At 50.3% G+C, this 25,848-nt stretch overlaps 1 protein-coding gene across 2 annotated transcripts; it reads right to left on the bottom strand.

The window, feature by feature from the left end:
* Positions 1–1,720: 1,720 nt before the first annotated feature.
* Positions 1,721–25,758, bottom strand: sdc3 (syndecan 3). Of its 2 annotated transcripts, none has more exons than XM_061759877.1 (5): positions 25,352–25,758; positions 8,547–8,637; positions 6,068–6,825; positions 3,549–3,750; positions 1,721–2,171 (listed from the first exon to the last, which is right to left on the bottom strand). In XM_061759877.1, exons 1-5 carry the CDS (start codon positions 25,403–25,405, stop codon positions 2,005–2,007), a joined length of 1,272 nt encoding a protein of 423 aa, XP_061615861.1. In that variant the 5' UTR covers positions 25,406–25,758; the 3' UTR covers positions 1,721–2,004. The 2 variants fall into 2 exon arrangements, with proteins under 2 accessions (XP_061615861.1, XP_061615860.1); XM_061759876.1 differs by lacking the exon at positions 25,352–25,758 and adding an exon at positions 12,237–12,329.
* Between the last annotated feature and the right edge of the window lie 90 nt (positions 25,759–25,848).

Raw genomic sequence — 25,848 nt, 5'->3', positions numbered from 1 at the left:
AGTCGTGTCGCCTCACACACTCTCACACACACACACGCACTTGTCCTATTTGGCTACACACACACACACACACACACACACACAGTCACTTTAGAAAAGACAACACGTGTTAAGATCATTCCTGCCTGTGCAGAAGCGGCGTGTGGCGGGACACACTCGGCATACGTGTGTGTGCGCGTGAGACATTCAGTAGTGAGCAAGCAGACACACACGTATACACACGCACACACCTTTCTCTTGCTCCCTCACAAACATTTCTGTGGCACACACTTGCATGCGGTGTTTTCAGATGAGCTGTTCACACACACACACACACACACACACACAAGTGAACGAGGTGTGTTACCTCTCTGTGGAAGAGTGCGAGAACTGCGGATGGAGGTTAACACACGGTTGACCACCTCTCACACACACACACGCACACTCGCTCACAGACGCGCACACACGCACACGAATATAGTTTTGACTCCCATGCATGTTTTTCTTTTTGTTGTTTTTGTTTTTATCTACAGTACTGAGTATAAGAAGCTACTAGCCCAGTCGCACTGGCGTGGTTACAATCTCGTAGATAGAAGCCCCCCCCCACCCCCCCCACCCCAACTCCTAAAGCCAAACCCAACCCCCCCTCCTCTACAGGCAGGTAAATGAAAGTCATGCAAACATGGCGGTAAGGGCGGCACGGGCGCAAACCGACGCAAAACCGAGCAGCGACTGATGGCTAAAACCAATCGATGAGAACCGGGCTGATGTCGAGCCGCGACCGTGTGATTGACAGTATTGCGTTACACGCGCGTGCGCGTCTGTGTGTGTGCGTGCGTGTGTCAAATATCGGGAGAGGAAGTTGAAAATGGACACAAGTGTTGGGACACACTGCCATCAAACCTACATGAAGCAAAAAAACAAAAAAAACAAACAAAAAACATGGGACAATAATCGGGGTACAAAGTAAAAATATTGCCAACAGGGAAGTGGAAATGGACAAAAATGAAAATGGAGAAAAACATTGGGACAGGAAGTAAAAATGGACAAAAAAAAAGGGATAGAAAATGAAAATCGACAAACATATTGGGACAGGAAGTTGTTTGTGTCCGTGTGCACGCGTGCGTGTGTGCGTGACGAGAGCACAGCTCATCTAAAGTGATGACAGATAAATTAAAAACAAAACATGCAGATGATTAGTGATATCAGAAAAGGATAACGCTGATATTTACATATAAACTTTTTGTTTTTGTTTTAAACAGCTAAATACACATCCTCTTGTTTAAGTATTATTATCAATACAGCATTGTTATTATAATCATTATTATTATAATAGTTCAACCATCCAGGCCAAAACATCGATGGGTATATGAAGGATTATGACGATCCGTCACTTGTCTTTGTACATCAACGAGCGGGCCGGACGCGCCGCGTTCCGATTGGCCGAGCACAGAGCGAGTGGTCACGGCCGCCCGTGAGTGTGCGTGTATGCGTGTGTATGCGTGTGTGCGTGCAGAAGGACGGAAGGCACGGACGGACGAGACCTTTCCTCTCGACCTCGGGCTCTGTGCAACCAATCAGATTCTCGTTTGGTTTTGGGCGAGGATTTTTCGTACCCTGCCTCGTCTGCTCTTACTTGGAGCTTTTTCGCAAAAAAAAAAAAAAAAACTTTTTTTCTTTTTTAAACGCCGTCACACACAAATGTGTTTAGTTTTGATGTTTTTCTTACAAAAGAATCATATCGTCGTCACATACAGAACAAGAGAAAATGAATAACAACATTGAAAAAAAAAAATGCGTGTATGCGCGTGTTATTTTTTTTCCCCCCAAAGAATATTTTGTTTTCCTTTTGTTGTTTTTTTTTCGTCCCCTTTTTCTACACTTTCATTGAAAAGAAAGTTCCAAGTCCGCAAAAAAAGGCGCTCTCGTGGTTGGCAGCCGAGAGGAAGGGGGGGGGGGGGGGGGGATGGAAAAGCGATGCAGAGGAAGTAGAGGAGGTTTTGGCGTGTTGGTGGCGGCCGCGCGTTACGCGTAAAACTCCTCCTGCTTGTCCGGCTTCTGGTAGGTGACGGTGGCCTGCTTGGGCTCCTCCAGCGTGTAGCTGCCCTCATCCTTTTTCTTCATGCGGTACACCAGCAGCATGACCAGGAAGGCGGCGAACAGGGCGCCCACCACGCTGCCGACGATGACCGCTGACCAAACAGAGAGAGCGGGGGGGGGGAACGACATTTTAGTCTACAAGTATTGTGAGACCTTAGCAACACACATCAGGGACTGCATATGATGCGCTAACATGCGCTAATCTAATGGCAGGGTAATCATCTTACAATCGTTGGTTCCATAAAACACAAAAGTATTGGGACAAGCAGTCGAAATGGTTCCTGTAGGTGTGATGGGCAGCTGTCCCAATACTTTTGTCCATTTTCACTTGGTGTCGCAATTGGACAAAAAATATTGGGAAAGGAAGAGAAAATGTACACAAAATATTGGTACAGAAAGCCACGATGGACCAAAATGTGGGCATCCGCCCACGCGGAGTGAATACGGACAAAAGTATTGGGACAGATGGCCGTCACGGCTACAGGAAACAAAAATGGGTCCGAATATTTCGACAGGTTGTGGAAATTGGCCCAAATATTGGGATGTGGCAGTCACAGCTACGGACGAAAACAGCTGGCGCTCTTCCGGGAACTCTTGACAGCATGTGACACGCCAACATGCGCTGGGGAAACGACGTTAAAGTAACTGGTTCCAAAAAAAGAGAAAAGACTCTTTGTTTGGAAACTTTGCCTCCGCTCAGCACGTGGGCGCCGTTTGTTCCAAAATAGCCACAACACAACGCAATGCGACAGCTGGGCCTTCAACTGCCCCCCGCCCACCTTTTTTTTTTTTTTTATTATTAAAAATTCACAAACAATAGAAGTTTTGTCCAAAATGGTAAACTGCTGCATGATCTTCCTCGTGTTCCAACCGCAGGATGGGAGGACGCTGCTATGCTTTGTACTGCTAACACACACACACTAACACACACGCGGGTCTAGTCTGGTGGTGCCTCCTGCTCTTTACCAGTAAGCAGGAAATCAGCAAAAACCACAGCCAGCAGTCCACCAATCAGAATGGCTGGAAGAGACAGAGAGGTCAGACCAGTTGGCTACCTAGTGACAAAACCTCTCTGGGAGACGAAAGTGGAAAAAGTTCAGTTATCAGAGCTTCGTGTTTGACGGCGAAGCCCCAAAATTGGCCGTCATGCTCCGCCCACACGCAGTAACCAAAACGTGGATTCTTCCCAATTGAGCGTTGTCCCTCCGTCTAGTATTCAAAGTTCACATTTGGTAGCAATTTGGAAACGGACGGACCAAAGGAGCCTAAAATGGCCGCTTTCAAACGAAACGCCTTTCAGGCGTGGCTTCTTGGGTGATATTTTGACGTCAACTAAACTTCATGTTGCCAAGTTAAACTTGAGTTTTCCAAAAAGGAGTTATGAAAGCAAATGGCACTGCTTGCTGAAAACGGGGCAAATTGGTTCCAGGTGGTCCGGTTTAAGGGGCTCATACAGACACGTCACCGACCTATCAAGACTTCCTTCCTTTCCAGGATGTTCTTCTGCGGGAGCTGCGCGGCCGAGCTGCCGCCGTCCACCGTGTTGCCGAGCAGATCCGGATCCTCCGGCGCCAGGCCCCGGCCCAAGTCGTTGCGCTGGTCCTCGCGGATCTCGAAGTCGCCGCTGGGCCCCACGGCGGCCAGTTCGTTGTTGCCCTCGTCCGCGCGCGCCTGGGGACAGGAAGTTTACTTCAGGGCGTGATCGCGCGGAACGCAACTTTCCGCCGGGAACCACGAGGCCCCTTTGTGTTCGGATTGGCGGAAAGTTGTTCGATATTTTCAAACACAGATACAGTGGAGTCGCAAAATGTTTTTAAAAACTAAAGCTTTGTTTGGTTGTGCTAGCAAGCTGTGATTAACCGGCCCTCGCACGCACTTTATTTCATCCAACTTCGGCATTTAGCGTGGCCCGTCTGCTTCCGATCGGGGGTCATTTGGGCAATTCCCTAACGGGACTTCGTAAGTACACGCGAGTCCTGAAAGTCGCCCAAAAATGGACACGTCAAAACAAAATGGCCGACTTCCTGTTCAATTTCGGCCGGGGGTTCTTGAGACTTTTTTGTGCATCCTGTTATGATAGACTTCTCCGGCCAATTTCGTGATGATCCAGCAAACTGGTGTTTGGGGCAAATTTTTTCCAACTTTCCGAATCCTCGAAAATTTGCGAAAAAGTTAAGAAAAACAAAGATCAAGCCCCCACACCAGTTTCACTCATCGACATGAAAGTGGGCGGACATGTCCATCATAACAGGATGCATGAAAAAGCCTCAAGGACCCATGCCTGAAATTGGACAGGAAGTCGGCTAGTTTGGTTTCAAGCGACCGTTTTTGGCAAGCAATTTGCACAAAATGGAAAATTCAAAACAATATGGCCGACTTCCTGTTCAATTTTGGCTATGGGTCCTTGAGACTTTTTTGCGCGTTCGGTCATGACGGATACGTCCACCAAATTTCAGGTCAATCTGTTAAACAGGTGTTGTGGGTAATTTACCTCTATCTTTCCAAATCCTCAAAATTACAAAATAAAAATAAAAAATCAGCCCCCTACAGCAGTTACACTGAGCGACACGAATTTGGTGGACAGTTCTATCGTAACAGGATGGACGGACAAGCCTCAAAGAACCATGCCCGGAACTGAACAGGAAGTCGGCCATTTTGGTTGGAAGCGGACAAAATTCCAGGGTTCCTACTTTGATTGGCAACTACCAGGAAATGTGCTCAGATGAGCCCCAATCAGAAGCGCGTATCCCCGCCAGACGGGCAACCCTAAACTGGCAAAAAAAAAAAATCGCTCATGCCGTCTAATGTGGGCGGAGCCCGGCGTCAAAGTTTGCCGATCATTTTCGAGGATCGGCCGGTGGGGCTTTAATGTTGTTTGGAGCGGTTCCAGATGGCGATAGCAAAAATCAACACCTTTGTTCTATTCATGTTTTTGCATTAAATTCAAAAGGCTCCCCCCCAAAAAAAATCTGTCATGTTTCGATGCCTCTCACAAGCGTCTGCGTCTCGTTATCGCCGGCACGAAGAACCACGTGCCCGCAAAGGCGTTAAGAATGCGCGCGGACCGTGTTTTGCGGTGATGAAAGTCAGGTTTTAAACACTCGCGCTGCTGCTGGAGACCCTCGATGGCCGACACAAAGGGCCCACTGTGCGCGTTTGGGCCACGACGACCGCGCGCAGCTGCCGGCTTTGGGTAATGACAGAGGCGCGTACGCATGACGCTACATCCTCAAATACACACAAGTATATATTTGAGGTCTTCCGGGAGCAGCCCGCATGATCTCAGCTTGCTCGGCCGCTGGTAGGAAAATCGGGCTTATTTATTCACTTCGACAGCCACATCTGTTAGGGTTCAGAGTCGAAAAACTGTTTTGGAAAAGTCGCTTTTCTTCCACGGGATAAAAAGGGCAGGCTAAGCACTCAGCTGTTCGACTTCGGGCACCTATCGAAGATTTGGTTTTTAATTTGGCTTTTATTTATTATAGATCATAAATCATTCAGGGGCATTTTCTTGTCATGTTTTTGGTCCACAAATAAAGATACGTTTTTAATTTGGATCCGTCGGGATGACGTGGTTGTCATCAAATATCCGCACCCAAAATTAAACAGGAAAACAAATAATCATTTCAAATACGGAATGTCTATTAGAATATTACTATAATGTAAATAAATATCTATATATATATATATACACCTAATTTAAAACATTTACATTTAAAAATATTTAAAAGTGAACACAAGAACTATCAATGTGAATATAAGTATAAGAACATTATCCTAATAATAAAAATTCTAAACGAAACTAAATCCATGAAAAACTGTAGATGGGAAGTTGCATATAAAACAAACAAACAAACAAACAAACAAACAACTTGTGCTGATAAAAAACAACTCGCAGCTCGGTGGCGGTAACTACAAAGAGCTCCGTTTTCATTTTGTGTGTGTTTTTGGTTTTTGTCATTTTTTTTTCCGATCTTTTGTCTCTCACCTGTGTGGTGGTCGGCTGCGGCGGGCGTGCGCTCCTCGCCGTGGGCGCTGCCACGGGAACCCGCGGCCTGACGGGGAACCTGGTCTTGAGGGTGACGGCCGGGGTGGCGGCGGGCGTGGCGGTCGCGGTGGGCTCCCCCGCGGTGGAGGCGTCCTCCCTTGTGGTGGCGCCGGCGTCCGACCCCGGGTAGAGCGGCGTGGGCTCAGGCGACAGGTACACGTCCTCTTCTTCTTCTTCAGCAGGCGTCGCTGTTGTCACGACGGCGACGGGGGCTGAGGATTTGGGGGCGGCGGTGGTTCGGGCGGCGGCGGCGGCGGCCCGTAAGCGCTCCAGCTCGCGCTCCCTCTCCCGCTCTCGTTGCCGTTCTCGTTCGCGCTCCTGTTCTCTCTCTCGCTCACGCTCCTGTTGGCGCTCCATCTCTCGGACCCGCTCGCGCTCCCGTTCCCGCTCCCGTTCCCGTTCCCGCTCGCGTTCCAGCTGCTTCTCCTTCTCCGACTCCAATTCCCAGAATGCACCGCTCTCGCCGTCCGTTTCCGTGGGTAGGAGAGTGCCGGCGGGCACGGTGGAGGTGGCCACGGTGGCGACGGCGGCGGCGGCGGTGGCGGAACCGGCGACGGCGGGGTCCGGGTCGGCGGAGGGCTCGGCCGCGGGCGCGGCGGACGGGGCGGGGCTGGTGGCCTGCGTGGTGGACAGCGGGACGGGATCCTCCGTGGTGAAGGACACGGACACCGACGTCGGCCTCACGCTGATGTCGGGAACTGTAAAAGAGAGAGCGAGCGGGATATTTCAAGGGAAGATTATTGAAACGGTGAACGAGACATTCGTCAAAACTTTATTGACGACAGCTAGAGCGGGACATTGGAATCAAACTGGCGAATGGCGAAGAGGGCCGTGACGACGCAACCGTAGGGACCTTTAATCCCTACGATGTTTCAAACTTGATTGATGAGGAGTAGAGCGCAAAATTTGAAAGTAACTTTATTGAGAAGGACAGCATGACATTCGACCGTAACTTTATTGAAAAGGCAGTGTTTTGCTCCTTTTTTTTTTTCTTTCCCTCATTTTTTACCAGCGCAATAAGTGAGGAGAGACTAAATAAACACGCATGCTAACGTCATCGTAGCCTGTCCAGTGCTTTGTTCGAATCCACTCTGGCAGTCGGCGCGGTGACCGAGGCGTGACGTCAAAGTGTGGCAAAGCGAAAGAGGCTTGTGAGTATTAAACAAGTGCAGAGAGGGGATTAATTTTGGCCGCGCACCTTTCATTCCGTTTGAGCGGCGGTTGAAAGAGGAGCAAATTGAATCTGTGCTCACAAAGGCACGCGGACAGGAGAGGATATTACAAAATGGACTCCGACAATGGAGCCCCTGTCAAAAAGCAAGACGAGCCGCCGCCGCCGCCGGCGGACTGATCCGTATCATCACCGGCGGAGTTAAAGCAATTTTCCAGGCCGCTGTTTCCGCCGTCGCCAACGCTCTCGTTACCTCCACCGAGGGTGTTTCTGTTTTTAGTTGAGTGCGTTTCCATTTGTTGGACTACGAACATTACGCAAAAACTACTAAGCCGATTATGTGGAGGCATCGTGTATGGATCTTTGATTCATCATTGTGGGAACTCAAATTTCAAAGAAAGCAAAAATCGTAAACGGCGAGAGTGCAAAACCTCTTCCAAGGCTTTGTTAAACTTTGCCACATGACACTGAGCGTGTTAAAGGTCATTTCCAAGGGGCGTCGTTTACATGGTAAACTAGATCAAATCTGGATGAAAACAAAAAAAATCACGTTTTTTTTTTGTTTTTATAAATTTGGATTATTTCAAAAGTTGATGTCATTTGAAAATGTATTATTGCAGAAACCTAATTTTTTACAAAAAAGAATTTAGCGAGTTTGCTTCGCACTTTAGCGCCACCCGCAGGACCGGAGCACAACACCAGCGACCGCAACTTATGTCCGAATATAACGTTGTTCGTTTCACCGCTTGTTATATACTTATTAACATTTCAACGTATGCTTGCGGACGCACTTTCTCCCGACAGTTTGAGACTTGTTGTGCAGTAGCGATGATGTCACGCAAATGTCGTTTCTTTCATGCCTCGACACAGCAAATCAATGCGAGTCGACAAACTAAATTCATTTTTTAAACTACGCATTCATCGAATATTTTGCGTGCCTAAAAATGGAACTAGCTACTTTCTGGGTCGTTTGTAGTGAGCGTCCTATGCTAGCGGCGCAGTTCAGAACATCAGGCCCAATTACAGCAATGCGCTTTAGACTAAGCGGCTAATTCCTACGCACGCCAGACAAATGCCAACGTGCACTGCGCCACGTAGGTGCGTGATGGTCTAATCTGTGTGGACTTTAATCTGATTAGCTCAAATAAGATCTCGGGAGGGTGGTCGAGTTTGGTTAGCGCTGGTCTTGACGGGTTAGCAGACCGAAAGGCAGCAGCTGGAAACACACGCGCACACACACACACTTACATCCAGAGCCGGATCCCGAGTAGAGGTCCTCATCGTCATAGAAGTCGTCGGCCGTGGAGCCTTCGTCATCGACGGGCGACCACGTCTGGCCCTGCGAGAGAGGAAGGCAGAACATTCGATCGCATGTTCCTGGCTCCATTTACACAACTGAAGGCGTTCGGCGGGGAGCGAGACGGCGGCCGGAGGACATCCGCAGGACGCTGACCTTTCAACTCAAACGCTCGTTTTCCCGCATCTTTCTTGAAATCAAATCGGAGACAAGTACATCGAAAAAGTGCCCGCAGAAAACTGTTGTCGAAGGATCTCACGAGATGACCGCAGGGCAGGCCGCGGTCGCGCTAATAGCTAACCGTTTGCAAATAAAATATTTGCATGCCTCCAAATGTGCTCAGATGCGGCCTTGTTTGGCCAGCATCGGAAGGTTTACTCCAGTTTTTGTTTATTCATGAAGTACCTCTTTCAACAGGTTGGCATGGGAGAGGGTCTCGCCCAGTTTTTTGTCTGTGAAATTCAGGTTAGTGTGCGGTGAATGTGTGGCCAACAAAAGCCCTTTCTCGGTCTTGTTTTTGTTGTTTTATAGCTCGAGGTGTCACAAAAGCAAAAAATAATAAAATGTCAGCGTCAAAGTCACTAATCTGCGAGGCATTTTTCACCCAAAACTGGTTTTATCCGCTTTTGGGTCAGAAACTGGTGTTTTGGGTGAAACCAACCCACGTTCTACTGGAGATGACTAAGGAATGGAAAAAGCTATAAAGTAGCTTTTTCTGGTCAAAGAAGAGTTGTCGCATTTTTGGGCTAGGTTTCGGGCTTATATTGCTGCGCTACCTGCCTCATGACTTACGGAAGATTATTTAATCAATTTGAAGACAGGAAGAATTCATTCAAAGATTTGGCCGTTTTTTTAATGATGTACATTTTTGTTATGACCATGCACTGCACTGTTGTCACTTATAACGGCCTATTTATACATCAACTTCCCTGGTAGCTTTTTCCGCTAATTAGCTGGAAAAGTGCAAAACCAAAAACAGGCTGTGCTTTTCGCTGGAGGTGCCGGAAAAACTCAAGCGTATGTGACCGAAGTGCACTTTTTATCTCCCCGGCAAATCGAAATATCTCTCTTCCTGAGGGGCTTGGCGCGGGAAGGGGGGGGGGGGGTCACCCTAGCTAGCTTGCGTGATGCTAATTGTGCAAACGTGAAAATGTACAAGGAGCTCGTCCCCGCCCGCCCGCCGATTGCAGACGCAGGAAACTCGATGCCTTTAAAAGCCAATAAAGTCATAATGGAAGCTGGAAACCCGAGCGGCCCCGCACTTCATCGCGTCAGAGAGCGGCGGGCAGGCGGACGGGCGAACCTTGTTGGGAAGAAGTGCGCTCATCGTGTGTGTGTGTGTGTGCGTGTGTGTCTGTGTGTGTACAGAGCCTTAGACATGATAGAGAAAAGAAATCGAATTGGGGACTGCTAAGAAGATTTGCGGATAATTAACAGCCATTATAATTGCACTGAAAAAATAAACAAATAATTTGGGGAGGGTCACCCCCCCACCCCCAAATTTTTTATTTATTTATTTTTTTAAATACAATTGTAACAAAAATTGAAAAAAAGCAATTGAAAATAAAAAAAAAATCCGAATAAGTGAATTTGCGGGTGTCCACTTTTTAGATATAACGTGCGAAAAGAATACGAATATTTATTCATATATTAAACATAATTTAAAAAAAAAAAGAATCTAAAGAAGTAAACTGGTTTTATAACGTGGAATTACTAGGTGTCACAAGTAATCGATTCAACGATAACAATCGATTATCAAATTCATCGACAACTACTTTGATAATCCAGTCATCGATTTTAATTTCATTTAAAATTGTCCAAATCCTCAAAAGTTCAGCCCCTCAAAAGTAAATATTAATAATGACATTATTGCAATAATAAAGTGGACTGTTTATCTTTGTTTCTAATCAAAATAAGACATTTGCAAATTTCTGCTTTTACTTTGGAAAACAATGATCAACATTTTCGGACCATCAAATGAATCCTAATCCATTTACGTTTGTGCATTTTTTTTTTTTGTAGTGTCAATTTGAAATTATATACCGTTATTGAATACCGTTTTTGAAACATCATCCGAATGACGGCTCGTACCTCGAACAACTCGGGTCACTCGTATCTCGAAGCGGAAACTGCATTTCGCGCGCATGTTCTATTTCTATTTTGTAACTACAATTACATTTGTTTTCCATGCGTCGTATATACATGTGTGCGCACGCGCGCGTGTGTGTGCGTGCGTGTGAGAGAGAGAGAGAGAGAGAGAGAGAATGAAAGTCCTGCAAAAACAAGTCCCAACATTTTGTGTGTGTATGCAGTCCAAGGATTTTACAATGAAGGCCGTTGCTATGGGTAACCTTTGCCTTTCACAGAGAATCCATCTTTTTTTTGGGGGGGGGGAGGGTGAGATGTAGTCACACACACACACACACACTAACAAGACCCCCACACATACATCGGAGGCAAAAGCTGTTGCATAACATCAAAACAACCTAAAAATCAGCTTGACACCCCCCTGCCCCATCCCACAAAGTGCGCCCCCCCCCCCCATACTCGCCCCACTTTCCTTTCATCTTCCTTATCGAGACTCAGAGTGGCTTTCAAAACACTCTCTTAAATAAACCCGACCGAGCGGCCCCTCCCCCCATGACCAGACAGGTCCAGAAGTCACCCCTGGGGGGGGGGGCCCTCGTTTTAATAAACACACACACACACGCACACACGCACACACATCTAAATCCAGGCCATACGGCGGCTGCGAGTCTCCCCCCGTCTATTTTCAGAGTTGGATGCAGACTGTGTTTAAATGTGTGCATGCGCCCCCACCCCCACCCCATCCCCCCGCCCCTTTACACACACACACACACACACGCACACTCAAAAGTACGATGTCATCACACTGTGTCCCAGCGTGTTCAATTTATGAGCTGATATTGTGGTGTAAATTCACAGTGTGCTGGAGAGCAATGCGTCACTGCATCGAATTCAAGTGTGTGTTGCAGCGGCTATAATGACAGCTTTAGATTGTGGTGTGCGTGCACGTGTGTGCGCGCGCGCGCGCGTGTGTGTGTCAGGAGGGCTATTTGCGCGTTTTCTTTTTCCGAGGCGATCCGAGCCGAGCGGCACCGACCAGCGCCGCATTTTGGCGAGCTATAAACAGCCCCGCGCCGCATAGCTAACCGACCGCAACGAGACGCCACCGGCTCTCCCACGCCGCACCGATAAAACCCAAAGAGGTGGGGCGCTAGCACTGGTGCGAGGGGAGGGGGGAGGGGCTCAGAATCATCTGCGCTGCCCTCGATTTCCTCGGCCAAAAAAAAGACGACAACCCGGCCAGCCTGCTTCCTGGCCGCAGTTTTCCCTCAGAATCGTTGAAAAGAACCAAATTCGCTCGCTGGACACTTCATTAGGCACGCCGCAAATTCCTAGACGTGCGATGTCTCGCATATGCGCGATCGGGCGGTTATGAGTCATGTATTATTTATCCGCACGCAAAGTGTTGAAAATGTCACTTAGAATGCCGATTTTGGATCTCCGCCAAAATGTCGACGGCGGAGGAAAGAGCGCTAATAACGTTTTGAATTTGAGTGAACTGAGAACACGCCGATGGTTAAGTTGGAGTCTTCGCCGAACGACCAATCGCATACCTCTATCGCCAAGTTCCCCGCACAACCAATCACAACCGCGCTCCTGTCGACGTCGGCGGCGCCATTGCGCAACCTCATCCACAAGTTATGACAGCGCAGCCGATGAACTTCAACCCTGCCCCCCCCCCCCCCGCCCAAGAACAGAAACATATTTTTTTGCGACTGTACTGTTAGCTGAGTCGCGTGCAAACACGCTACACAAAACAGCGCAAATGGCTTTTGGCAAATGGCGCGGCACAGGTGCGCCCTCTGAGGCGGCGCCAATGCGAGCTGGAGCGGCACGTGACCTCGCCGCCGCCGTCACGTGACCTCCCTCTTTTTTTTTACACAAACCGTTTTACACGTCAGCGCCGTTTGTTTTGTGACACGGCAGGCATCCGACTCGTGACTCAATTGCTTTAAGTTGTGAGCGGGGGGAAAAAACCCGCCAAGGCCGCGTGACAATTACCCGTGTTTGTGTGCGTTACACAACAATGGAAGGTTGTGCTTATACACCATTATATACAATTGAAGATCTACGCTCAAGCCCATTCGTGTCGTCGGTGTCGAAATGACGGGTGGCTTCTGTTTGACTTCAAACGCATTCCTCAGTAACCCGAGAGGCCGCCGCCGCCTGGCCAACGCGCACGCGCACATTCGCAGACCGCAACGTGGAAATCGTTCATTGCCCTTTTTAATGTGGGAGATGTTATCCGAGCGTTGTGCGCCTCATCTCTCAAACTGCGGGGGTTGCGTTTGAATAGCGTCACCATCTGCGACGGGCCTTCCTTATTGCTAAATGGAGGGGACAGGGTGGGTGCGGTACAGTTTCGGGGGTTTTTTTTTTATGGAGAGTCGACAGAATTTGCTGCCGGGCTCCGCCCGCACGCAACCCCGCCAAAACTAAAATCCCTCGCAATTCAGCGTTTTGAATTCGGTAGCAGTTGGAAATAATTTGTAGGAGAATTATTATCAAACCAATTTTCTAAATTGACCCTACAACATGGCAGACTTCCTGTGTCTTTTGAAGCATGGGCTTCTTGAGACTTTTTGTGGGTCTACGCATGAAAGACATGCCAACCTCATTTCAAGACGTTCAGTAAAATTGGCTTCGGGGACTGAATGAAAAAATAACAACCATCCGAAAGAAACGGAGATGACGCCAGCGAGCCCGAGGGGTTGCTAAGAGCTCAAATGCTGGACTTCCTGTGTCTTTTGAAGCATGGGGTTCTTGAGACTTTTTGGAGGGTCTACACATGATAGACATGTCCACCAAATCTCATGTTTATTAAATCCCAAGAGGTTTTCTCGAAGCAACTTTGGGGACGCCCCAAACACGGCCAAACGTTTGCGGAGGATGGCAAAAAAGAACAACGCCGAAATATGATGACCCCGAACCGGGTAATGAAAAGTTCACATGGAGTTGAGGTGGCACATTTCTAATATGGGCGCCCCCGCCTCGTAAAGAGCTCGCCCGTTCGCGCCGACTGCTGCGTCGGCTCTTCTGCGCAAAACAAACGCAACTGCCAGAGTAGTAGCGGGTGGGCCGCCCCCCGCCCCCCCCCCCGAGAAAATAAACGCCGCCTGTTTATTGCCAGCAGCGTGCCCATCTCCCTTGCTTGTCCGCAGTAAATCCCCGAGCCAATCAGCAGCGACCTCCACTCTGCCTCCATCTTTGGCTTTCTTTACGCTCCGTCTCACGGCTCGCTAACTGGCGGGGCGATCGGGACGGCGGCCTGCCTGAGTGCTCGCACACTTCCATTCAGGCGGGGTAGAGTGCGTGTGTGCGTGTGTGTGTGGGCGCGAGTAGGTTAGCAGGTGATGGCCTCGTTAAGACACCTGCCACCTTCAGCGGCGATTAGCACAGATAGCCTCGCCGCTCTGCTCGCTCACGCTAGCACTAACTAACTAACACTGACACGAGGCGTTCATGGAACCTCAAATTCCGACGGTACGACAACGGTATTGCAATTACAGCTCTAAAATGTATCGTTTTGAAATGATTGGGTGAATGACTTTTGCGCCATTGAACTCGCTCCATAGGCAGATTAGTGCACGTTTTCTAAATAAAATCCAAATGTGGTGCAACAGAATACTTATTTGTCTGAAAAATGTGGAGATACTTCTCCGCTTTGTGAGGTAACGTCAGAGAGGAAACAAACCGATGCTAGCCACGCTAGTTAGCCAGTTAGCCTGCCTAGCTTGCGAGTCCGTCGTATTCATTCCAGCAACCGTAGGCCGGCTAACTCTCGTGGCTGCTTGCAAGCGTTCCTTTCGAGACAGAAACATGCGAACGTTACCTCGAATTTGTCGAAGAATGACGGGCGGCGCTCTCGCAAACGTGACGTCGCGTCGGAAGCGTTGACTTTTGAAAACCGCGATATGCTGCACCTTGAGAGCGGCCCACGTCGAGTTGCGGGGGAGGATAGCGGTTAGCCTCAAGTTGAAGTTTTAAATCGTTCGGACAAATACGGCAAAACGTTTCTCTACTGACAATATCTTCCTCCCTTTCTGGCCTTAACGACCCATTTCTACCAACACACCTGTCTGGCGAGTGGCGCCCGTTAAGAGTTGCACTTTCACGGCTCCCCAAAAATTGCTATTCACTACTCGCTGTCCAAACTCCCAGCGCTTAGCCGTGAAGAACATATGACGGAACTTGAAGTCGCTGCCAGCGGGGGTTCACAAGTGTGCAGTTTTATGCTCATTAGCACTTTAAAAAATGCTTCTCGGGGTCCTGAGTGGAATGAGGGGGAGGGGGGGGGGGGGATAGCATTTATATATTTATCTGGCAGTACAAGGGGAGGAAGCGTTAATGCTCAAGACTAATGTGTTGTGTGTTTGTTTTCCGCTCTTCACGCTCGAGTGTTCGTCAACAAGCTCGCGCGCGAGAGCCAGAAAATGAACGCAACGCGTTTCCTGTCAATCAAAGTCGGCAGAGCCGAGTCACGCTTGGCGGGGTTGCAAAGTTATCCGCAATCGTAACGGGCAGAGCGGCGAGCGGGTGCACGCCGGACGGGCGGAGAAAAACAGGAAATAAATAAATAAATAAATCGTGTTTGCGGACAAACTGTTTTTTTTCCAAATTCGTCCGCCTTACACTTCGGAGGTTCTCGGCGGGTTAGCATTCGCGGCTAGCCCAACATGTAGCATATACACGTACGGTTTTCGCCCCAGGTGCGTTTATAGCGTTGTGCCCGAATTACACGCAATCATTTGCACGCGGGGGCGTCGTGTTTGACGTTTTCCCCCAGCGAAGGTCGGAGCCGTCGGGGAATCTTCCCGCTAAAGGGAAAAGCCACGCGCGCGTGGGCGTTAGCGGGATCAGCTACGCGCGGTCACCTCCAAAATGACTTCCTCCTTTAATCATCGTCATTATCATCGTTAGCCTCAGACGAGCGTCAGCTTTACTAACACGTCTTATCTTCCAGCAGTTCATTAAAATGCTCGTTAAGCGACTCACGCTGACGCTCAACTTCAAGGGACGACTCGTTTAACTTCCAAACGTTCAAATTGAAAACGCGCCTCGGCTCCTCGCTGCCCTGTCAGCTTTGATCCGCATTTCAAACGCAGGACTAAAAATGAGATGTTCAGAAATGGAGTATATTCTTACATATTGAGCCTTGGCGCGACGTACTCTACAAAGATGGCGGCTGCCGCACACTCCACAAACACGGTGGCCGCGACAAAAAACGCTCCACAAAAATGGCAGCGTGACAATTTGTTTGGGGGTCCTTGCGTTTACGGCACAAAAATGCAATCAGCTGTTCAGCCCTGAAGGACGTTAGCATGTTAGCTCGTAGCATGTTCGACTGAGCAGCTGCATAATGAAGTTGGCCGGGGGGGGGGGGGGGGGGGGGGGGTCTCGGGGTTGGTCACATGACTGTCTAGTGACACATCAGTTGGCTCGGGAGCTCGTAATGGAATGGAGCTGCGAGATCACCACACACACACACACACACACACACACGAACACACGCACTCTCACACACACACTCGGAAATTCACAGATCCGCTCGTGCTTTGGCCCGAGATTGAGGTATGATCGTAGGGGGGGGGGGGGGGGGGGGTCGTGCGGAAACTGATAGATAGATGTTCGTGGCAGCCAGATGTTACACTAATCTGACAATCCAACGGGATTAATCGCACGCACACACACACACGCACGCACGCACACAGTGTCATCACGCACACAGGACATTCCAGTAATATTGTAAAAACCGTTTCAAACCTCACGCTGCAAATGTCCCCAATTCGCTCACGGACGCGCCAGCGCCGCTCTCCTCTCGATCGAATACGAGGACATTGCAGTACCGGTACTCGCATCGCTATCGACTTTCGATACTTGCAAATTCCAAACGGCCCGACTGTACACCGCACGCTCAGGGAGGGCGGAGTACAGTACGACGTATAAGGCCGGACGGGAAAGGCTATCGGGTGTTGGGAGTACCGGCGTCTGAGAACACGAGAACACACGCTCACGCGCACACACGCGCGCACACACACGTCTCGCCTCCCTGCATGGAATCGTCTTCCATTATGGATGACCTCATCAAACATGCATCTCCATGTCCACTAAACGGAACCCGCCACGCGTGTGTGCCTGCGTGTGTGCGTGTACAGTAATCGCCCCGTTTATGGCGAGGGTTCGGTTCCAGACCACCTCACGCAATAGGCGAAATCTACGAAGTAGCCACCACATATTTATAAGCGGCATGAACCTCCCCATTAACCTCGATCATCCTCTTATAAACACTCTCTTCAGTCTTGCAAACTTTATTCCCTGTATTGTGTGTTTGAATGCATTTGTCATTTTCAACATTTGAATGCTTTAGGCTAGGAAGCGATTTTACCACACAAAATCTGGCGATATGGCCAATGACACGATCCGCAATAGGTGAACCGCGGTATAGCGGGAGAACACTGTAGACCGACAAGCAAATTCGGGAGGTTTGCAGACGACAATCGAGCTGGTGCGTGCGTGTGCGTCTAACGCGTTTGTGTAGCCAGAAAGGCTTTGAGATTCCGACACGACTGCCGCTCCCACACTACATAATGCGCTGTTGTGTTGCGCTCATGAGTGTGGGTGTCTATCAGGGAGTGCAACTGTGCGTGTGTGCTTGTGTGCGTATTGATGTGTGAGTGTGCAAAAATGCTGCAGTTCGCGCTGCGTGCTCATCGGCTCGTGGGTCAATGGCGAAGCCGAATGCAGATTTGTGTGTTACTTCGTGCGTGTCGCTCCTGCCGGGACCGGCGGGAGGGCGTGACGCCTGTGGCCGCAACTTTTCCGCCGTTTCTAAGGAACTTTTCAAAGGGGGCTCAGAAATGCGTGCGATCCCCCTGCGGAGCCTTCATGCCTTTGTGTTGGGGGGGGGGGCGGAGGCGCTACCGAGGAACGTAATCAATGCTTTCACCAAAGAACGAAATCGAAAATGCGAAGGAGGAAGCCGAATGGCGTCAAGTCCGCTTGCGAGTCACAAGGCGGCGTGTGCTCGCGCTGCTGTAATTACAGGCTGATGACTGTCATGCGGCTTTGCAGAAAGAAGGCGCCGGAGACAAAAAAAGAGAGGAAGGGGCGGGGGGGGGGGGGGGGGGGGGGGGAGACCAAGACCGGAAAGACAACGGAAAAATAAAGACGAGGATGCCGACGCCGGAGTTGCAGAAGACAAGACAGGGACGAGGACAAGGAGGAAGAAGAAAAGGACAACGGAAATGAAAACAAAGCTAAAGAAGACAAACAAAGAAAGACAAGACCAAAAAGAAGACAACAAAATAAAGAGAAGAAATAGTAAATTAAAACAAGGCCAACGATGAACAAAACCAAGAAGACAAGGACGTCGATCGTGAAGATGCAGAAGAAGACGAGATGAAGACAAGCGCAAAGACGGAGGAGCGGAAAAGGAGACAAGGAGAAAAGAAGGCAGAGGATTAAGACATTCAAAGGAAGCGAAAGACAAAGATGAAGAAGAAGAAGACGAGAACAAAAACAAGAAGTTCAGACAAAGTGGGAAAATGTGTGTGTGTGTGTCACGCGTGCCTCCTGAACAACACAGGTGGTAAACAAATTGCTCCTCCAGGGCACAATAAAGAGCAGATGACCTCGCCACGGTTCCTGGGCTCGCTCCCATTGGCTGACGAGCCCCGCGGGGGCCCCGCCGCCCTCCCGCGTTCTCGCGCATCTCCGCCCGGCGACAGGAAAAGGCTCGCAAAGATCTCAACCGATCGCAAAGGCGGTAACAAGCTAGAGGAGGTGCAATAAACGAGACTCGCTACCAAGGAAGATAACTAGCGAACTAGCACGGCTAACAGCCGTTCGACAAATTCAAAGCCAACATTAATATATCACGATTGCACCGCCTTGAAATGAACTTTGGCAAACGCTTACGAGAGTTAGTGTGTCAATAATCGGTGAAAAAAAAAAAAAAAAAAAAAAAGATAGACTTGCTACGTAGGCAGATAATTAGCTAACCCGACTAGCATGGCTAACATCAGGTGGTCTCGGCTCTGACGTTACTTTTCAAAGCCGAGAAGCAGCGACTTCTCATTTCCTGAGAAACCGGGAATCTTTTGGGAATGTATTTGTATGTGGCGCAACATTACATTGTGATTGTGTTGAGTTAACGAGTGCACGTGGAAAAACGTGATTTGACACCATCAGAATGTGATGCCGACCTTGGACGGTTTCTGACGAGCCTTCCGAAGAAGGAGAAGAAAGAAAGAGGAAAAAGAGAAGGCCAAGTTCAAGGAGACGACGATGCAGACAAAGAACACAAGAAACAAAGAAGCAAAGACGAAAAGAACGACGACGACAAGAATAACCACAATGCGCAATGTCACCTTTGCACGCCCGCATTTTCATTGGGCGGCCCGACCTCCTCGTCTCCCGCGGCCTCGCTCGCCGATTGCGTCTGACCTCAATCCCCGCCCATTCTCTTCAAATCCATCTCCGCCTCGGGTCTAATCGCCCGGCTCGCACCTTGAGCCGCCGCCGTGACGGCTAATCGCTTCCGCGGGAGCCCGGGCGACCGAATCAATCACCGAACTCGCTCTGACGCCCCCGCCCCCGAAAACGTCCTTCCTACTGGGGAGATTGTCGCCCAATCAGGACTGTGCGATCCATCCGTAGACAAGTTGTGGCGTTTTGCGATGTTGCGCTAAGCTAACACTCGCAGGCACACACTCTTATACGCACTCTCATCTACACACACAAAGTTATTCTCACTCGCACACACTCACACTAACTGGCATACAGTCACTCTCATACGCTCACACACATTCACTCTCACACAAACTCTCTCGCTCACAACGCACTCAGTGGCACGCGTGCACAGTCGCTCTCACCTACACACTTCCGCTCTCTCGCAACACACACACACACACAGAGAGTCAAACAGCTTCACTTTCTTGCAGTCACACGCTCTCCCTCTCACACATACAAAGACGTTCGCACGCCGCTCGTTCACTCTCACGCGACAGATGCTCGACATCAGTCAGCCATTGCGGGCCGCGCCTCTGCGGGCGTCAGATTACAGATAATCCACGACCGTTGCGATCAAACATGGGGGAAGGAATCACCTGCCGCTGCGAGCGTGTGTGCGCCTGTTGGGAAGGGCGGCGAGAAACACCGGCCAGCTTGTCGAAAGCGTACGCGGCCGCTCATTAACTTGCTCACACCGCAGACGTCTTAAAAAAGCCTTTCGAGCGGGAGAGTTCAAAGGTCGAACGCAAGAGACGAGCGCGCAACGCTGACCGAGGGCGGCCGCTGCGTCAGTGTCCGCGTTTAATTGGATCACTTGCTCGTCCCTCGTGGCGGACCAATAATGGAGAGGACGAGAGGAACGCGGGAAGCCTGCCGTTACCAACTTCCTGTTTAGGAAACGACAGCGCGGCGCCAGACATGAACGGATGGAAGGAAGGAAGGAAGGAAGGATTGTGGATGAGAAGACCATACATGGACGTGTACATGCGAACATATGGATGGAGGGAGGAGAGGAGGAGATGATGACAGTGGAGGGCTGGAGGGGCGAAGGGATCCGACAAATGGATGCGGGAAAAGGTTGAACGGATAGCGCGGGAAACCGGAGTCAACTTTATTTGTGGAGCGGAGCGACGTAATCAACGGATGGATGGACGCACGGTTGGATGCAGCTGAGCGAACGGAATTGGGCGGATGGACGCGAGAAGAGGATGGAAGGATGAAGAGGTGGATGAGGGAGAGCGTGGTTAGGTGACTGACGGTTGGATACGGAACGGACGGACGCATGAAGGAATGATGGACAGCGACATGCGGGGAGAGGATGAGCGGTGGAACGGATGGAAGGGAAAGACGGATGCAGGGGAGACGTTCCCGTGACCTGCTTCACTCCTCCGTCTGCTGAATAATTTAAACACACAAGCAGTCACATGTCTCACACACACACACACACACACACACACACAGCCTTGTCTGTGTGTGCGTTTCCTGCACGTCTGGCAAACAAACACACACATCTTGGGTGAAAGCGCCACTGAGGAAGTATACACACTCGACTTCCTGTGTCCGTCCTGTAACCCGTTGACACACACACACACACACACACACTTTGTAAACACAACACGAATAAACACAACAAAAATCCCCTCCAACCCTGATAAACACACACACACGCGTGCACACGCACACGCACGCACTAGAGCTTGTATACAGAAGAAGCCTTTAGGAGTCCCGCCATGGGCGTCAGAAGCGGGGGTCAATTCATACATAAGCACCTCCAGCACCATAGGCGGTAACGTTATTACTCAAAGTCGTGAATTTTGCAAAACAACGCAAACGCAAAGAAGCTTTTATCGCTCTCGCATTGGGGGAAATAAGGTATTTGGCGTCAAAAGTGGGGATCAATTTAGAGATAATCATATCAAAGTTTTACGATTGAAAGTCAGCAACACTGCAAAATGCAGTTGTCCAATTCCACACGAGAGACGAACAAAATTCCATTTGGTATTTGGTGTCAGAAGTAGGACCCGGTCACAGACAACCAGCCCCTGTACTCTGTCAGAATGTTATTACGGAGAGTCATCAATGTTGCAAAGCAAGGAAATTCCATTGGGTATTTGGTGTCAGAAGCGGGGCCCACTCACAGAAAAACAAGCCGCTACTGCACTCTAGGTCAGAATGTTATCCCGTGAAGTCAGGAATGATGCAATATGAGAGAATTCCATTGGGTAGTTGGGGTCAGAAGTGGGATCAATTCACAGATAACCACTAACCACCATTAGTCAGGAATGTTGTATCCCAAATCCATAAACGTGACCGCACTTCATATCAGGAATTTCACAATCGGGGAAGATGGAAAAAGAAAGACGGAAAGCGGGGCGATCCGGAGCGAAGCGAAGCGAACCGGAGCGCTAGTGCCGTGGCAGAGGTGGTTGTCATGGCGACGGAGAGCAGGTAGCGCCGGCTCGCTTGCGCGGCGACTCCCGGGAACACGCGGCGCGAGCCTCCCCGCCCCCTCGACTTTCGCCGTCCTCTACCCGAATCCGGCTGCGTTTTTCCGGGTGCGTTTGGGTGAAAGGCGCCCTCGCCGCCTCCACGATTGCCGTCCCCTCATAGATTTTTTAACCCTTTTCCATCCTTCCTTCCACTCCCCTCGTTATCTGCCGCTCTCCCTTTCTCCACGCCTCCTCTTTCCTCCATTTTCATCTCGCCCCATCTCTGGGGAATGTGTGTGTGTGTGTCTGCGCGCGTGTGCGCAAGCGGCATTTCACCGCCCATTTTGACCCGCCTAAATGAAAAAAGAAAACATGTAAATAAAAGAAAGAGCAGCTCCAGGGTTCCGCCGTCTCCTCGTCTGACTCACTACGAGCGCTAAAGAGTGACACGCTATCGTCGAGTGTGTGCGTGCGTAAGATATTAAGATAACGTGCGTCGTTTACGTACGAGCGAGCGTGTCCGCACTGGTGGCGGCGAGGTTAACGTGTTTTGTTTTGTTGTTCCGCGAAAAACATTCCAAACACTCCCAGTGTTGGCAAGGAAAACCGTTAAGAGAAAATGGACGCCAGGGCCAAGAGCGCTGGCGCTTTGGTTATAAAAGTCGCCTCGCGCGGCCGCAGGGTTTCTTTTTTTGTACGTCCATTTTCCGTCCCGCTTTGTCCTTTCGCGGGCGTGCTGGAGCTTATCCCAGCTAGCTTCGGTTTGATTGGAATTCTGGAGGAAAAATATTCACACAAAATGGCCGCCAAGACGATCGGCATTTGGGCACCCTTCACAACGGCGACGCCGCCAATGGGAAGTTTGTCAGCAATTTTCCGTTTTGTTCGCCTCGTAGCATAATTGCCGGCGTCATTTTGAACTATTACTAAATCAATTAAAAAAATAATAATACCAATCTGGTTGTTCGAAATTGTGTTTTTTCTCAAAAATGTTTGAATATAACAAAGGCAACTCGTACTAAAAAAAATGTCAAGTTTTATATTTCACCTTTACAAGGTGAATCGAAACTTAAGCATTTTTTGGCTCAAGCTTGTTGTTGTTTTTTGTAAGATGAATTGATTATTAAATTAGCCGAGTGCGGTTGCTAGTCGTTTTCTTTTTTTTTTTGATTGGGATTTAAAATGAAAAATATTAACACAAACTGCCCGACACCAGGAATCGAAAGTTTGCCTTTTTTAATTTGTCATCGAATTCTTTTTCATATGAATACAAAGGGCCACGTTCCAATTGCAATTTCGTGTGAGTCTAATTGAAGAGCATTTTCAGCTTACAGTTACCGTAGCATTAAAAAAAATATATTGTGCTTGCCAAAAAAAAATTATTTTCTGAAAATGTTCACCTAAACTATTTGGCTGACGATTTGTTGTTTGTAAATGTGCTTTTTGGGAGTTTTCCAAGTATTTAAAAATGGTTGCGGTTGAACATTTGGTTATCTTTTTTACGAGGCGAGCGCCATCAATGGAAAGTTACCACGTTTTGGATGGAGCTCGACGTGTTCTTCCGATGAATACAGATCGCAACATTCTGTAGCAATTCTCTTCTTCCTCGGTCTGAAACTTTTCAGGTTTTTCCAAGTCCCGAAATAAGCACCGGCGTTGGCCATTTTTTGGACGCCGAAGCTCACCTTTTAGCCTTTGGGGCTCGGTTACGAGTACAGACGGCGTTGGGGGTGGTCCGCTGAGGGTTTTTGATTTGGACGTGGCCCACGAACGCTTTGATGACGAATGGGGATTTCCCCTCTGAGAACCCGTGAGAACAAAAAAAGTCTCATGAGACAAAAATGATGCGAGCGTGTGTGTTTGTGTGCGGCGAGGGGGAGAGAGGGGGGGGGGGGGGGGGGGGGGGGGGCGTATCTGAAAGCCGTCTTTCTTCACCCACGCTGACCTCGGCCCGTCGGCAGGCCCGGATATGAACTGTGATCTCTTTCATTTCCTCCCTCGGCAGGACGCTGCCCCGCGCCACCCACGCCTTCACACGCACACCTGAAATACCTCCGGACCCCCTCCCTCGGGGTCCGTTCTACCTTTGTGTGCGTGTGTGTGTGTGTGAGGCCACTTTGTCCCCCCTACTTCCTGCGTCAAACTGCCTCCCGCATTCCACACTCGGCCTCCATCTCGCCTCGCTCGGGATCTTTGCCGCCCCTCCTCACGTTCTCGGCCGCACTGTGGGGGGCTTTGTCTGCCGACTCGGAAGGGGGGGCGGAGTCATTACGATCTGCGGAGGGAACGCGACGCCTCTGAGGAGCTGCCCGGGACAAGTTGTTGGCGGCGCGAGAGTCCCGACTTTTGGATTTTCTCTACGCGGCCCACACGCCGACAGATGGGCAATCGGGGCTCTCGTGACGCGCACACACACACACACACACAAACAGACACACACACACACACAGGCTATCCTTGGGACACAACAGATGTCTGTGGGAAAATCATGCAAAACACAGCCGCCCGGTCATGATATCACAAGTTGGGATAACAGGAAGTAGCCATAAATACATCACACACACACACACACTTTTCATGAGCGTGTTTGCATGTGCAATCCAACGTCCGCACCAGTCTCCTTTCTGCACACTTGATGGCAGATTAGTTCAAGTCCAAGCCAGCGTGCTCTTTGCTACGCTAACCGACTGACCCAGTAATAATCCTGATGTGTGTGCGCGTGTGTGCGCGCGTGTCAAAAGCTTTTAGCACACCCAATAACGCAAATCCCCTCGCTAATTGATCCCACACGACGGTACTGTCTGCCGCCGTCGTGTTTGCTATGTATAGCGCGATAACGCTAATGCTCGTGGAGCTAACCTCAAAGGTCACACGACACTTGAAAGTCGTTCACGTTTTGGGGCGGGGGGGGGGGGGGGGGAAATACATGAAAGAAAGGTCGCAAAACAAAAGTATGAAGGGTTTTTCTTTAGTAGGAACGCGTCGTCACTTTGTCGTGATTCGTAGTACTTGGATGTGTTGGATGTGAGCCTTTAAGGGGCGCGGCCTCGTGAGCGTCGGGGTCACCTCATGCACGTGTTCTTATTTTGTACTTAATAAACAGTCCAAAGAAAGCGCGTCGTGACCTCGGCTCTCGTTGCCCACTTGCGAGGGCATCAGAGGACCTCGTAACCAATACAAACACATTTGTTCAAGGGGGGCGGGGGGGTCATGCCCGCCGATTGCCCGCTCGGCCGCCTGCTCGGTCCCGAGAGCACCGCGGCTCCATCGGCGCCGGAAGACGTGGGCGTGTCGTGACGGTGCTGCCGGTTTTTCCGGGGAGGGGGTGCGGGGGTCCCGATGACATCATCCGTCCACTTCCACGCGTGCAATCAAATGCGCCCACCCCCTTCTGCCGAATTATGCGAGGCGCCACAAACCGTAATCGAGCTCAATTAGAGATGAGCCACTAATTACTCGCGCGCGTCCGCACGCGCACACGCCTTTCCGTACGGGACACGAAACGGCGAATGCGCGTGCGTGTGAAGAGGAGGTGCTGGCGGGGGTTACAGCGGGGGCCGAACGGGTCTGATATGTGGGTCGGGTGCAGGGTTTCCTCTTCGGCATCATCGCTGCCGTCTCATTGATGACGCGCGCGCGCGCGCGCTCGCGGCTAGTTAAGTAGTCAATGTCGACGTGCGCGTGCACACAAAGGATCCAACATGGTGGGCTCGGGCGGCTCGACTTACCGCGGCGACGTGAGCGGCCAGCAGCAGCAGCGAGCCCGGCAGCAGCAGCCTCATGCTCGGTAGCGGGGTGCGCGGCCGCAGCCTCCCGGTTGGGGCGTCCGAGCCGTCCGGGGTCCGAACTTCCAGAGCGCGCCGCGGCCCCAGGGGGGTTTTAAAATCCACGCGCGCGCGCGCGCACAAAGACGAGGAAGAAGAAGAAGAAGACGAAGAAGAAGAAGGAGAAGGAGAAGGAGAAGGAGAAGGTCTCCCACCTCCTCGCTAGTTCCAGGCCGCCTCTGTCTCCCTTCGCCCCGGATAGATTTACTGGCTCGTCTCGCCGCCCTCCGGCTGTCTTTCTCTCGCTCTCTCTCTCTCTCTCTCTCTCTCTCTCTGTCTCTCTCCTCCCCCCTCGCCGCTCACAAGGCAGCCAGGCAGGATGTTCAGTATGGAGACGCCGCCTGGAACCGCGAGTCTGGCGGGGGAGGGGCAGGGGGGGAGGGGGGAGGAGCGGGAGGGGC

The sequence above is a fragment of the Phyllopteryx taeniolatus genome, chromosome 21 (genome assembly GCF_024500385.1).
Source record: "Phyllopteryx taeniolatus isolate TA_2022b chromosome 21, UOR_Ptae_1.2, whole genome shotgun sequence".
Classification (NCBI taxonomy): domain Eukaryota; kingdom Metazoa; phylum Chordata; class Actinopteri; order Syngnathiformes; family Syngnathidae; genus Phyllopteryx; species Phyllopteryx taeniolatus.
Note: the sequence above shows the minus strand (reverse complement) of the source record. Positions and strands in the feature narration are given on the sequence as shown.